Source organism: Elgaria multicarinata, chromosome 3 (genome assembly GCF_023053635.1).
Source record: "Elgaria multicarinata webbii isolate HBS135686 ecotype San Diego chromosome 3, rElgMul1.1.pri, whole genome shotgun sequence".
In the NCBI taxonomy this organism is placed as follows: Eukaryota; Metazoa; Chordata; class Lepidosauria; order Squamata; family Anguidae; genus Elgaria; species Elgaria multicarinata.
Window position 1 is genome coordinate 87995780 of NC_086173.1, and position 14819 is coordinate 88010598.

A 14819-nucleotide genomic window follows, 5' to 3' on the forward strand; every position below is an offset into this window, starting at 1 on the left:
TGTCTGGACCTCCCCCACCCCTTCCAATAAAACTCCATGAATAAGGCAATAAAATTCCATGAATAAAAGCCTTGTCTGGAAGCAATCTACGAGTTTTTTAGGGAACAAAGACTGAAAACTTCTATGGCTATCTGGTCAATCCTCTTTTTACCAATAGAAGTCAAAGTTGCTTAGAACCAGTGCAAATGTTTATGTAGCTGTCTATGCCATATTCAACTAAAGCCATCTAAAACACTTATTGGAGATCGTCTCCAAGACCAAGCTATTTCTTCTAACAACTTATCTGGGCCTCCTTTTTTATATATAAATGTTGATAAGTTAGAAAAATCTTACAAGCAAAAGGAAGGTTTGAAATACCATCTCTGAGAGAAGCCTCTCTGCTAGCTGCTTAGAGCAGGTCTTCATTACCAGGAAAGTAAGGCCACCACTTTTGTTCTGAGAAATATTAAGTTCATAAGAGAGCCCAGTAAAATATCATATCTACCGCAAGACATTACTAACTCCATCAGACAGAACCTATGAACAGTTAGAAACCACATTTGATGATTTCAGGGGGCTTAGAAATGCTAAATTGTACATAAAATTGGGCTGCACATCATTCAAGGTATCACCTTATCTCTCTGTCTTGCAAAGAAATTAGAGCAGTGAGGACCCTGAAAGATGGGAGCTTGAATATTGAATAGGAGCTTGTTTCTTATCTGTCTTCAGTTACCTAGAAGACTCAGATAGCATCTTCTACAAGCTGGACCATTATCTAGCTCGAGAAGTATATTAGCCCTCTCTGAGCAACATATTGTGTAACCAACCATCCTAAAAAGCCGGTTAAAAATCATCTCTAATATCAGTCAAGTTTTCACCACTATCTGATTCAGCTCTAGAAATGCATGCTGCAGAGAACAAATTAGCTTTCGTTAAGAAATAGCTCCAAAGTATGAGAAATAAAAGGATAAGTTTACAGATGACAATGGCCAGAATGCATAAATGTAGATTCCTAGACGTTTACGTGAGTTGCTATTTTATTTCGGCAACAAACCTGATAAGCCCAGACATCAAAACCAACTGTCAGACACTGGATGGTACAAAAGACTGAGTAAATCACTCCCAGGTAAAGAATCCAATTATATAACTATACCATGGACATCTGGAACATTAAGCACATCTTATTAACCCATTCATTTGTAGCTCTTGTTCTACAGCTTGCTAAATATGATTTTCCCCCTGTTTGCCTCCAACACCCAGTTAAACCAAAGAATGTTTAAGTACTGTGGAGGTTAAGGATTGAGGGTGCTTCCAGATGGGGTTTTTATGGCACCATCGCCCTGCTACATTCACAGAGGTTTACCGGGGGTGGGTGGGTGTTCCAGACAACAACATCTTCCCCTCATGGCCCTCCTGTGCTTTGTTACCACTTCTTCTGACTTTTTCCTTAATGCAGAAAATCTGTTTAAAAGAAGAAGAAGGAACAGCTGCACAATGCATTCTGATTGTTGAAAGCACCCTGATAGCATTTTATTTATTTAAAACATATGTCACTCTTCATTGTATTAAAGTTTCAGGGCAGCAGACAATTTAAAACTACCCCAATAATCCTACACATATTTACTCAGAAGTAAGTCCCACTGTGTTCAATACTGTTGTTTAGTTCTACAGCCTCAATTGCTTGGAAAGTTTACATAGGGCAAATCACAGGGGAGGGCTGTTGCATTCATACCCTGTTTGCAAAATTTCCCTAATAATTTAAGTAACCACAGCTGGAAAAAGAAAGCTGAATTAGATGGACCTTTGGTTTGATCCAGCAGGGATCTTCAGGTTCTTAAATTCACGGTATAGAGGTGGGTTGACGCACAGTAGAAGAAAAATCCAAGTTTGCATGACACAGAAACATACGGAAGACATCTGAATAGCGTGCTGGTGCCAAAGGAATATTGCCTGCATTTCCTTGAATGCATACCTACCAAAACATTGCTGCTGTAACATTAAACAAGGGGCAATTATTTAATAATGTGAGAGAACCAACAACAGCCCTTAGAACCATGCTGGATCAGGCCAAGGGCCTATCTAGTCCAACATCCTGTTCACACAGTGGCCAGCCAGCTCCGACTTAATGATGATGTGAGTATTGTTTAATGGGCAAAATGTAGATTGGGAAGGGGGTGGGGAAAATGTAGATCTCTGGGTGGCTTGCAGTAGAATGACTCCTAGCTATTTAATAATGGCAACAACAAAATTACATTCTATGCATCAATTAGGCTGATGAAATGAAGAAAACTTGGGGAGCAGGGAGAACCAGATGTTTGAGCGTAAGGACTGCAAGCTCAGTTCTGATACTGAAAACAAATAGCTGATCTGGACCATATGCTCAGAGACATCTTGTTCTTCAATTTGTCTTGGTGTATGTCTGCCCTGAGCCCCTATTTTAGAGTCTGGTTGGTGGACGTTGAAGTTCTACTAAAAAAAAAAACCACCCAAAGATCCCAGATGCATTAAGTTTGGCCGCTCTTGATTTAATGGATTCCAACCCAGCAAAAAAGAACTCTCTCTAGGAGTTTGTTGACCGTGTCACATTCCTCCCCGACTTCGGCCAAACGTGTTAAGAATTGACCGGGCCAGAAAGCCAGCAAACTTTTCGGGGCCTACTCTTTCCAGCCTTATATTGCCAGGCAGTGAATCAGCAAGCCTGGGTGACATCAAGCGCGGAGGCGAGGCAGAAGGCAGCTCTTTCCAGGCGGCTTAGCGGGGCATAGTTCACCCTGGCTTTGTAGAAGGCGTGCTTAGGGGCCGCCTACCCGCTTCGGTGCCAGGCCGCCACTGGTTTTCTGGTTGTCGGAAAACAAGGAAGTGCTGAGTCATGCTTACATGTGGGCTCGATGGAGGGACGCCCCGCGCCCTCCAAATTTCACGAGGGCACATTAAGGGTATATCTTTGGAGCAAGGGACACATATTTTAACGCTAGGGTTATAATGGCAGCCTCCCTCTCTCTTTCTCTGTCCTCCCTTAACCAGCTCTTCCCTCTTTGTTTCTTTCTAGAAGGAGCCTCTTCGGTGCAGGAGGCGGGTCAAGTTATCACGCGCTCCTCATAGTCATTTGTATTGTTATTATTTCCCCCCTTCTTCCTCCCCAGCCCGGGTAGGGGTTTTCCCAGCCGAAGCCCGCCCCTTTTGCAGGCAGCGCCCATAAAACGAGCCAGGGGCGGGCTGCAAAGCGGCAGAGGCAGTCCTGTTGGCAGAGTTAAAGGAGCAGGTCGTGGTGAGCGGAGTCGGTGTCGTCGGTGTCGCTGTCGCCGTGGTCAAGGCCGGCCTCCCTCTCTCCCGCCCTCTTTCGCAAGCCAATTCTTGCTGCGCCACACAAGCCTGCCGCCGCCGCTATGGCTCCGCTGACGGTGAAGGCCTACCTGCTGGGCAAGGAGGAGACGACCCGCGAGATCCGCCGCTTCGCTCTCTTCTCGCCCGCCCGCTACCAGCCCATTCGGGACAAGATCGCCGAGCTCTTCCAGGGCTTGCTTCGCAATGCCGCAGCTGCCACGGGCGCCTTTCAGATGTACTATAAAGGTGAGTGACGCAGAGCTTGGCACAAAAGGGTGAGTGCGGCCCCAGGAGCGAGGTGGTCGCATTGCTCAAACGCCCCCCCCCCCCCACTCCGCCCCAATATGTCTTCTTAACAAAGTGGCTTTTTGCAGCAGCGATACCTTGAGCAGCAGCAACCTGACACGCAGCAACCTCGAAACCTTTCCCACCACTTATCACTGTATGAAGAAAAGCCTCTGATTTGTGATTCAAGGCACTTTGTAGCTGCTGAAAATAGGGGTCTCTGTTTTAGCGAATTGGTGGAAATCTAAGAATTTTCTTGCAAGAACTGGGAGCAGTCTCCTATTATGGGCCAAGTAGTCAAGGGAGAGCAGGCAGAACCTTGCTTTTCATCATATATAATGGTTTTTTTTTTTTTTTTTTTTTTTTTTGCTTTTCTGATATGGTTTTGAGGTGCTGAATCCGAAGAGTAAATCCAAGGTTTAGAAAGTGGCACTCTCTGGATTCAACACCTCAAAATCATAAAAGAACAGTAAAACAGTTTTATATATGATGAAAAGCAAGGTTCAGCCAGAAAATGCCCCTTCTCCCCCTGTTGCTGTGTAACAGGCAGAAACTCAGGTGTAGCCTTTTCTGACATGCTCAGGCAATGGGAAACTTGCTCCTGTTAAGAGTTTCTGTGTCTTGTAGCAGTTAAAGGTCCATTGCCTTTGTGCATTAAAAGAAGTGGAAAAGTTAGCAAGGTATTCTGTGTTACCTAATCTGGAATAGTTATCACTTTAGTTCTATAGTTACCTAAAGCACTACTTAAGTCTCTTGAACTTTGGCTTCAAGCCTGCTTGAAAGTCACACACCTTGGTCTAGAAACCTTGCTTGCTAGTGGAGGCTGGCCGTGGCAATTGATATGAAAAGGCACTCTGCACATGTTCAGAGGTAATCTTTTCTTTTTCACCCAGCTCACAACTTTCAGAATTTAGGCCTGGCACTAAAGCAATACAGCCTAAGCCCTATTAAGCTACAGTACAGGTAAAACTCTCAATTCACCTAGATTCAAGTACAGGAAGAATTGAGAGTGGGGGTTGGGAGAAGAAATATCCACACTAAGTATTCCAGGTGTAAGTACAGTTCCATTCACTCATACTTCTTGTCTCATGTTATTGTGGTATCCGTATTAATACAAGATAGTATGGCTGGGCCCAATGGTTTACATCCGTCCCTAATAATAATAATAAAAAAAAATTTCTTGCCCGCCTCTGTTTGGATCGAGGCAGGGAACAACAATAAGTATAAAATACATAAAACTGCATTAAAAACATAGTATACATTATTAGAACATCCTAAAACATCTTAAAATTCCACTGAATAGATCTTAGTGTGGATTCTGATCATTGCCTAGGAGGAAAGGCGATAATCTAGAAGGGTTGCATGCAGTTGGCCCCACCCATGTCTTTCTGGTATTCACACCGATAGTTCAGAGCTGTGGCCACAGGTATGTGTGAAGGGGCCTATGGCAGTGAAATTAAAGGATCAACAAATCCACGTGAAATTATTTGAATATAGTATTAGGAGAAACTAGGCAAAAGCAATGTCACAAAGGACTGGCGGGTGTAAAGAATGTCAGGGTCCACCTGACAGCCCTGCAAGGTAGGCTCCTGGACTGAAAGTCCTGAACTCCCAGGCAACCCACCTCCCTAGCCCTGTCCACAACTGGGATGAGCCAGATGTTCAGGGAATACAGACCACATTTAGGGACCAAAGCAAATTTATTGCCAACACTAAAAACTAACACGTAGGGCCTTGGTCGGTAAAAAGCCTTTAAAAGGGAAAGGGGAGAAGGGAAAGGGAATTGGGAAAAGAGTGAGGTAGAAAGGTGAGGGAAAGGTCTAGCAACTAGCCATTACTCCAATAAACAGTCAAACGTCCCCATGCCCAGCCGCAGCGGCGGCTGGCCTTCTCCAAGATACCCACACACTTTAAAACATAAAAAACTTCTCTAACTCCAAGCAACCCCCTCCTGGTTGCCTCAGACCTGATCTTCCCACTTGACATACACATGCACCACCAAGGAAGATGGAGGGTCTTCTTCATGGGGCTTTCTATCCCTTCTTTAGTCCCCAAGCCCCATGACCCTTGTTAACCAACGGGTGCCCTTCCCGGGCTTCTGACGACCCCTCCCCATAGGGATGGGACCCACCTTCTTTTCCCACAGCTGAAACGAGTTAACTTCCCAACCACTCTGATAACCTGCAGGTGCTGTGGTGGGAGTTGCACAGGCTCTAGGCAGAAACGACCTTGGCCAAAAGCCACCAGCTCTCTTCCTCCCACCTGAGCCTGGCACGGCAGATTTTGAACACAATAGAGCATACATGGAAGGCAGACATAAAAATCCCATAGCAACAACTCAGAGGTTTGCACCCCTGTCCTTCACAGCAGGTAGTGAGACAAGCAGTAGGGTCTCTCTTGTGAAGAGGGGGTGGTGTGATTCTTAGTATTAAATAAAGTATGAGGGCATGGTGGTATGTGTATTTCTGATTGAGAATAATCAACCTGTTTCCTATGGGTGATGAGATGCTGTTAGTAGTAGGTGGGAAAGCAGGAGCTTTCTGAGTACTGGTTTGGGGAAAAGACTAACATTTCCCTGGATGATCTTCACATTCTTAGCCATAAGTTAATTTAGAATAACTGTCATTGTTTGATTTTATACAGTGACTTGCAGTCCAACTGTAAACATTTGTTTGGCATGTTTGTACACTTAACACATGGGCAATAATACTTTACCCTGTAGCAACAGATTCTAGGGAGTTACATGAATCTTGTAAGACTTGCAGACTTTTCAACGAAACCTTTAAAAACAAAAGAGTGATTCTTGTATCAGCGTTGTGATGGTGTGTGTGGGTGCACTGTGCATTGCGCATTTTAAGAGGTTGACATCTGAGTGTTGTTTTCAGAAAGGAATCTGGCAATGCCTGCTCTTAATCTGGAAAAGCAGAAAGAAATGATAGTAATTGCTTTTAACCTGCTTGCCACTTACAGTATCCTTAACGTATATAGTTTACAGTTTTGCCTTGAGATTGAGGCTGATTTGCATAGGCTTATTTGTACCACTGGCAATGCCAGCTGCTTTTGTGGTGCTCTTGAAATGGAAATCCTGTCAATGCAGCTTGCTATTAAATGAAAGGGGGGTTTCATGTCAGAAGCAGATTACAAAAAAGTCTCTATTCTGTTGCTGGTTTTTGTAACAGTTCTAATAGCTTTGCATGCTTCACCTCTTAAAGCCTCAGTACAGGTTTACTAGAGACTAGCTTTTGTTGTTCTCATGATGGAAAAATAACTTGATTGGTAGCTCCTGTATACTTTTCATTGGAAGATTACATTTCTTTTATCTGAGTCCTAGCTAGCTAATATTATATCATGCAATCTGAAGCTAATTTACCTTAGTGTTAATTTAAGTGACTGTACAGCTGTTGCCTAAAAATAACATTTTGCTACAGTTCATGTGACTGTGTAACCAAAGGATATTTTCCCACCAGTATAAATTGTCAAGTAGATCTGATGACACTAAGTAACTTTTTGAAAAAAAAAGTTAATCAGTATTGTTTTGGAGAAGAAGTTATACTAATATTGCTTACTCATTCAAATAGCATGTCCCACTTACAGTGCATTAAGATTTAGCACAATAGTGTTTTTGCTGCCCTATTAATAAATGCCTAAATGGTATGTTACTTCACAAACTTCAGGCTAAGGCTGTATATTCCTCCTGTTAAAATGAGTTATTTATTACTGTTTTCCTGTTTCAGATGAAGATGGAGATATGGTTGCTTTTTCCAGTGATGAAGAACTGAAGCTGGCCTTGCCCTGTGCGAAAGACGGCATTTTTCGTGTTTATGTTAAAGGTAATCTTGATTCACTTGAGCCAACTTAGTATTATCTTGATCAATTTTGGCAGCTGCTAAGTTGTAATACCGGGGTAGGCATAAGGTAGATCTCCAGGTGTTTTCTGCCAGCATGGCCAGTGACTAGGAATGCTGGGATTTGAAGTGCAAAAATCTGCAGATCTACCATCTGCCCACTCTTGTAGTGCATTCTAGACTATGTCTAAGTGGCTAGAATTGGTCCAGAAGAATGAAGTTTCACTACACAGCTCAGAAACTGCTTTCAAGAAGTGAATGTTGTACAAGAATGGCCACTGAGAAAGATCATTTGAAGTTAAGGAGAGAAAGAGGAGGAAGCTACAAACAGTGGGATTTAAATATGGATTTAAATATGGATTTAAATTGCAATGGCAAACATCTAGTCTTGGCAACTGGAAAGTTGTCCAGAGCCAGTGCAAGAGTGGCTTTTTTGCCACTGCAGTTTAAATATTGATAAGGCACTAATGCTAACAACATATGTATAATTGTAGTGCAGCAGCAAACTGAAGTGATTCAGCCCAGAAACTAGGCTGAAGGAAAAAATATGCCTGTCCATAGAAACTATAGTAGGGGGTCATGTTGAGGAAACATTGCTGATCCAAAGATGACACAATCATGTATTCTTTCTCACTATCTGGCAATTCAGCCCTCCTCTCCACCCCATGTTGTCTCCCAAGGGGCATTGAAATACCTCATAGCTAAGCTCTTACATAGCAATGGGGGAGAAGGGGACTGCAAATCAGGATAGTGAATAGGGAAGTCCTACTATATATGAAGAAATCCAAACATTGGCCCTAACAGGGAGTGCTATTGAACATTTCTGCAAAAAAAAAAAAAAAAAAAAGGAGAGAGAGAGAGATTGCCAGGCACATAGGCAAAGGCAAGTAGCTACTAGAATTGTCTGTTAAGAGAGGTTGGCAGGGGTATCTAAATTTGTCTCTAACTTCCCTTAATAACAGTGGTTTTAAAATCTGAAATCAAAATGAATGTTTATATCCATAACCTCTGAACATCTGTATTTTAAACATTATTAAACCTAAAGATTAGGCAGTAAACTAATCTTGCATAAGATTACTAGGTTGCATAACCCTGTGTTTGTCATTATTACAGCTACCGTACCTACCACTGCTATCATCTCCTAAATGTAGCTTTTCACTATGTGTACTTTTCCCAGAAATATTAGCAGCCTGTCTGCGGCAAAAAATCCATACTGGAAGTGCAAATGCCACCTCCCCAAACCTTTTATTTGGACCAGCCAAAGATCACAACATAGTGTACAGCAGGGGTTGGCAGCTTGTGGCCCTCCAGATATTTTGGTCTACGGCTCCCGTGACCCATCACCATTGGCTATGCTAGCAAGGGCTGATGGGAGTTGTAGGTCAAAACATCTGGAGGGCCACAAGTTGTCTTGTTCGGCTGACATGCTTATAACAGAGCTGGAAAGTACACCAACCTAAGAGCTGATGCTGTAAATTCTGTCCCTTTGGAAAAAAATGGGAGGGAAGAAAAGGCCTCCACTCGCTTCTGCCCTGGCTAACATGAACTTGCAGGGCTTAGGAAGTGGCAGTTTCATCTGCCACAGACCTTTCCCCCCACCCCAGGATTGCTGTCTAAGGCTGCAGTGCTATACCTACTTACCTGGGAGTAAGCCCCTTGTACTCAACAGTACTTACTTTTGAATAGATATGCATAATAATCACACTGCAAGTCCACTTTAGTTAGGATTTTTCATCCTAATTAAATATTGAACTACTTTTTGCTGCTTGAAAAAACTCATGATCTTTATACAGTACGTGGAATTGTCTTACATTTAATAAATCAAACTAAAGATGTTATGGTAAATCAGATCTCCATTAATTTAAGTCAGTGGAAAACTTGTCAATCCCCCCCCCCCTGAAAAAAATCCACATTGCTGATCTATACCACAGCTCTAACTACTCTAAAAACTATTATGAGAGGTCATTTAGCTTGCTTCTGGAGCAAAACAAAGACAGGAATGGGGAGGAGATAAAATATGTAGTCTTCCATTGTATGCTGTCCTTTTACTATTGTCTAATCTCTGAATAATTTAATATTGGGTGTTCAGTGATGGTAATATTTGAGCAACAATTTATACTTGTGTCCTTCAGAGAGAAAGGAACTGAAGCGTGAACATCTGCACCGCCAGTCCTGCAGCCAGGAGCGTCCTCCAAATGTGGTGCATCCCAATGTGATCTGTGATGGCTGTGATGGCCCAGTTGTGGGTGCCAGGTTCAAATGCACAGTTTGTCCAGACTATGACCTGTGCAGCACTTGTGAGGGAAAAGGTACCCATAAGGAACACAAAATGATCATGTTTCCAAGTCCATTGGCCCACCCACTTGAGGTGAGTATTATGAAGAAAAGGCAGCTGTAGAAAGGTGGCTGAAATTATCTTGCCTAAGACAAACTCCCAACTATTTTAAAGCAATGGCTATCTTACAACATATTTCTTTTACCCTTCAGTGGCTTCCTCGAGGTCGTTGGCTTCGTAAGATGAAACATGGTGTTACACCGCTTGCATGGATGCAGGCCTGGGGGCAAACTTGTCCTGCTCACCAGTGTCAAAACTCTGCCCAGGCACAAGCTAATACCACTCCACAGAATGCTGCTCCTGAGCAAGGTATGAGTTTGGCTTTCCGATAGCTAGGATGTTGATGGCAAATGCAAAATAAATGAGTATGACAAACTGGCACTTGTCTCAAGTGCATTGCTTGAAAATGGCATTGTTTCAAAGGAACTTAACTTCTAATAGATGTGTTTTAAGATATCACCTGAGGAATGCTCTACCAAGTTATTTTTAAGAACCAGAGTGCATGAATATTTGTCTTGAACTTTACTTTTCCTCTTATAGACTTATTTTTTCCTCTCTAGAAGAAGCCTCTAGCAATCAGTCTCAGGATCCCAATGTCACCTTTCTGAAGAACGTTGGAGAAAGTGTTGCTGCATTCCTGAGTCCACTTGGTAAGGTTTGCACTTAGCGATTGCTCTGCTTATTACACACTTCCCAGACGTGTCTGGTGGACTAGATGAATTTTTCATGGTTTGATCAGAAGGGCTGCTTGTTAGTTGCTCTCCTTTTCCATTGAAGGGAAAAGTCTACTTGCACTAATGTTCTTGCAGGGTTGATCAGAACTCTGTTCATTTTAAAATAGTGAGTTTAATATGGTGTTGTTGTTTTTTTAATTCTATCTATTGTTCACCATTCTGAAATCTTTTGGATGTGGAGCAGTATATAATATAGATATTTTAAATAATAAATGTCATATTTCTGCTAGAGTCCATCATACAAGATATGTGGGCCTTCTGTTTAGTTTGTTGCTTCGTCTCATCCCTTCCTCCCAAATAATTTTTGAATACTATTGTTAGGCTTTTTTTAACCTCCCAGAAGTAATGATTCATTTATGACTTGTCTTCCCAAACACTAATATTGCCATAAACCAGTGGTAGTTGTAGGGTAGGCAAACGTAGACTTCTACTCACTTAATTGGTGCATCCTTTGCATGATAAAGAAGCTGACAGTACTTCAAATATACCATGACTCTATTATGCAAAGGCAGGATATAAATACTGGAAGCTCTCACAGAGCAATGTGGATATGAGAAAGAAGGTGACACTGTAAGCTGCGATCCTCTTAAAAGCAGGATACATGCCAAACGCATCAGCTAATCTGTAATTTTGTCCATCTCTCATGTAAACAAGGTATCCTTTTTCACATTTCCCCAAATGATTGCTGATTGAGAACACACAGTTTCTACGCTTAGGACCTTCACAAGGTTATGAGAGAGCTACTTTTGTCTGGTGCTTAGCATGGCAAACCATTTATTTATTTAAAATATTTTTATGCTGCCTGTTACAATGATAAAAAATATAGTGCAAACATAAATTAGGCTATAACCATCAATTATAAAATAAAATCAGCCATGAATTTTAAAAAATGATATGAATAGAAAAACACATCTATGCAGTCTATTCAAGTCCTTAGAAATGAGAAACTGTAGACAAAAACTTAACTGTCTTTAAAGGTGGCCACTAACTTCAAACTCTCATACTGCTTTTCTAGGCATTGAAGTTGATATTGATGTGGAACATGAGGGTCAAAGAAGTAAAGTGTCTCCCACACAACCTGACTCTGAGAAGAGCAGCTCCAAACCTAGCAGTTCTAGTGACCAGACCAAGCCAGAAGGAAGCGCCAAAGGCAAAACAGCTTCAGATGCAAGTGATTCTCTTACAGACCAGATGCAGGAGATGATGGTATATTCTCCTCCTACACAGATGGAAGAGGACAGCCTTTTGTCACAGGTAGTAGAACTGTCCATTCTGAATATGCATTCAATAGTATAATGACGCATGTGTTGTTCAGGTTATGCCGGTCACTAAGACCAATTCTGAAGCTTCTTTGCAATAATGTTTTGTTAAGCTTTCGTTTTAGTATGCAAGTGTAGTAACTTTAGAAGTGTTCTTGAAGACTGGTAATCTTTTAGCCTTGGCAATGTTTGAGAGGAGAATTGGAGTAGCTTATTCTGACAACTCTAATTTCTGAGCAAAGTATGCTTTGTTCTACTGTCCTGTAGCTTGTTAACATTAGGCCTCAAGTAGGTGTGATTTTGCTGAAGCCCAGACATTACAGGACTAGAAAAACATTTTGGATATAGTTAAAATAGTCTGAGCCTATAATGGAGCAGAAGACTTACTATCTTTCAAAGACATATGAAGTGTGATTAAAAGCAAAAGTTGATGACATCACCTTGTATAGGAAGGTCCCTGTTTTAAAGTACACAAGTAGATTTCAAACGTACACTGAAGTGACTAAAATTCTCTTTTGGAAGAATGTGGCTATTAATGTTGCCTCTGAAGTATTTTCTTAGGTATCATCATGCATGCATGCTGCTGCTTAAGGTCTTCTGCTTCCCTCTCCTTGGTACTGGATGCTGAAAAGTGATCTAATACTACTGGTTGTAAATGTGCATGGTTCTAGTAAACAATTCATTAGGAGCTAGTTTGTTAACTAGTACATCATATATTTGTATACTCCCAGGATCCAGGTGAATCTAGTAGTAGTTCAGCAGGAGATGAGGACTGGACCCATTTGTCTCCAAAAGAAGTAGATCCTTCAACTGGTGAACTGCAGTCCTTACAAATGCCAGAGACGGACGGCCCAAGTTCAATGAATCCAGTTGATGGCCCAAGTTCTCTGAATCCAGCTGATGGCCCAAGTTCTCTGAATCCAGCTGATGGCCCAAGTTCTCTGAATCCAGCTGAAGTTCCTGCTAACACTGGACCAACAGGATTGCGAGAGGCTGCACATTACCCTCATCTTCCACCAGGTAATAAGAGCTTGGAAGGCTACACCTAGCTCTGCCATGATGTTGGAATACCTAGAGCAGCCTTCCCTAATCTAGTGCCCTCCAGATGTTTTGGGCTACCACTCCCACTGTCCCTGACCACTGTCTATGCTAAGTGAGGCTGATTGGGTGTCTTGGAGAGTTCCAGGATGGGGAAGGCTGATGAGGGAAATAAGTCTTTGCCTGGTGCTGGGAAGAAAACAAATTCGGTGCCAGAATACATTTCAAATATAGGGTGCTTAACTTCAGGTGACTTCTAAAAAGGCCAGTCATGGAGATCATAAAGTTTGGGTAGATTAAGAACATAAGAAGAGCCCTGCTGGATCAAACCAACAGTCCATCCAGTCCAGCATTCTGTTCACACAGTGGCCGACGAGCTGCCCAGGGGAAACCCACAAGCAGGACATGAGTGCAACAACACCCTCCCACCCATGTTCCCCAGCAATTGGTGTACATAGGCTTCCTTCCTCCAATAATGGAGGTAGCATAGAGCAATCAGGACTAATAGCCATTGATAGCCTTCTCCTCCAGGAATTTATCTGCCATCACCATTTTAAAGCCATCCAAATTGGTGGCTGTCACCACGTCTTGAAGTAGTGAATTCCATAGTTTAACTATGTGCTGTGTGAAGAAATACTTCCTTTTATCTGTCCTGAATCTCCCACAAATCAGCTTCATGGGATGCCTGGGGTTTTAGTATTATGGGAGAGGGAGAAAAATGTCTCCCTCTGCACATTCTCCACACCATGCATGATTTCGTACATCTGTATCTCTCCCTACTTGCTTTTTTCAGGCTAAACAATTCTGGCTGTTGAAACCTTTCCTCATAGGGGAGTTGCTCTAGCGCCTTGCGCTATTGTAGAAGGGAGTCAATTCCCAAGTTGACCATGGTTTTATTGATAACAAGCAGCACACTGCCAAGCCCACTACAGAATGGAATGGTGTTAATACCATTGTTATGTAGAAAATCAGCTTGGAACCCATCACAACTGGAAGGCCTGTTGCCTACTGTTAGCCTCAATGTTTGGCCTTTTCTGCCACCTTTCCTTATAAAGTTTGTAACAGTCAGGTTTTGCAGAGTGTAGTAACCTTTGATATAGGTAATTGCCCACACCACATCAAGTAAAAGTTTTCTTCCAGAAGAAAAAGTAGCCCTGCCCTGCCAGTAAATGGTCAGTCAAGCTATGGAATTGCATATGGACTACACTTTGTCTACACTTCTATCTAACAACTGCATAACAGATTCCAACTCTATATATTTACAGAAGCAGATCCCCGTCTGATTGAATCTTTGTCCCAGATGCTGTCTATGGGATTTTCTGATGAAGGAGGCTGGCTCACTCATCTGCTGCATTCCAAGAAATATGACATTGGGGCAGCACTGGATACTATCCAGTATGCCAAGAACTCACGAGCTTCGAAATAGCACCTGTGCAACTCATAATTCTTAAAGCAGATTGATAAAGCTGCTTCTTCTGTGTAGCCTACTTTTTATATATCTCCCCCCCTCTCCTCACTGCAACAAGCTGACTGTATTTCCATGTTCAATCCATACTCTAAGAATAAAGATTCATACTAACTTTTCAAACTTAACACTACTGCATTATCTGCTTTGTGATACTTCAAATAAGGTACATAAGTGCTAATATTTACATAATGGGCAGGAAAAGTTGTGACCGATGGTGTGCTTGTTCTACCAATGTGATGAGTGTGCTGTGAACTTTGCAGTGAAAGTAATGGTTTTGGAACTCGGCTCAAAGGTATTTTGCTTTCACAGATTTGAAAGCATCTGTAACATCTTCTGTATTTAGATACTGTACTTAGTCCATATGCAGTTTTGCACACAAGGTCATGGATTATAGTGCCCCCAGCCACCCTAATCATGGGCAAAAAGGGGCACTGGCTTTCTTCATGCAGTGACACTGGTCACTGCTACAACTGGGCTTAGATGATCAAGAATCTAGTTAGTATATTTCTATACTGCCTTTCTGGGATCAACCAACGCAGTTTAGAAAGAGTT

General features: G+C 42.2%; 1 protein-coding gene across 2 annotated transcripts; it reads left to right on the top strand.

The window, feature by feature from the left end:
- The first annotated feature begins 3191 nt into the window (after positions 1-3191).
- On the top strand, positions 3192-14392 carry SQSTM1 (sequestosome 1). Of its 2 annotated transcripts, none has more exons than XM_063120841.1 (8): positions 3192-3549; positions 7323-7418; positions 9566-9801; positions 9921-10077; positions 10332-10418; positions 11518-11756; positions 12493-12781; positions 14065-14392. In XM_063120841.1, exons 1-8 carry the CDS (start codon positions 3366-3368, stop codon positions 14223-14225), a joined length of 1449 nt encoding a protein of 482 aa, XP_062976911.1. In that variant the 5' UTR covers positions 3192-3365; the 3' UTR covers positions 14226-14392. The 2 variants fall into 2 exon arrangements, with proteins under 2 accessions (XP_062976911.1, XP_062976910.1); XM_063120840.1 differs by having other exon boundaries at positions 3193-3549; positions 10329-10418.
- Positions 14393-14819: the final 427 nt, after the last annotated feature.

Bases quoted from the DNA above. Each gene is read 5' to 3' on its own strand.
- SQSTM1 (XM_063120840.1), top strand. From the start codon at position 3,366: ATGGCTCCGCTGACGGTGAAGGCCTACCTGCTGGGCAAGGAGGAGACG. The intron at 11,757-12,492 runs GTAGTAGAACTG...GTATACTCCCAG, and splicing joins AGGACAGCCTTTTGTCACAG to GATCCAGGTGAATCTAGTAG. The intron at 12,782-14,064 runs GTAATAAGAGCT...ATATATTTACAG, and splicing joins TTACCCTCATCTTCCACCAG to AAGCAGATCCCCGTCTGATT.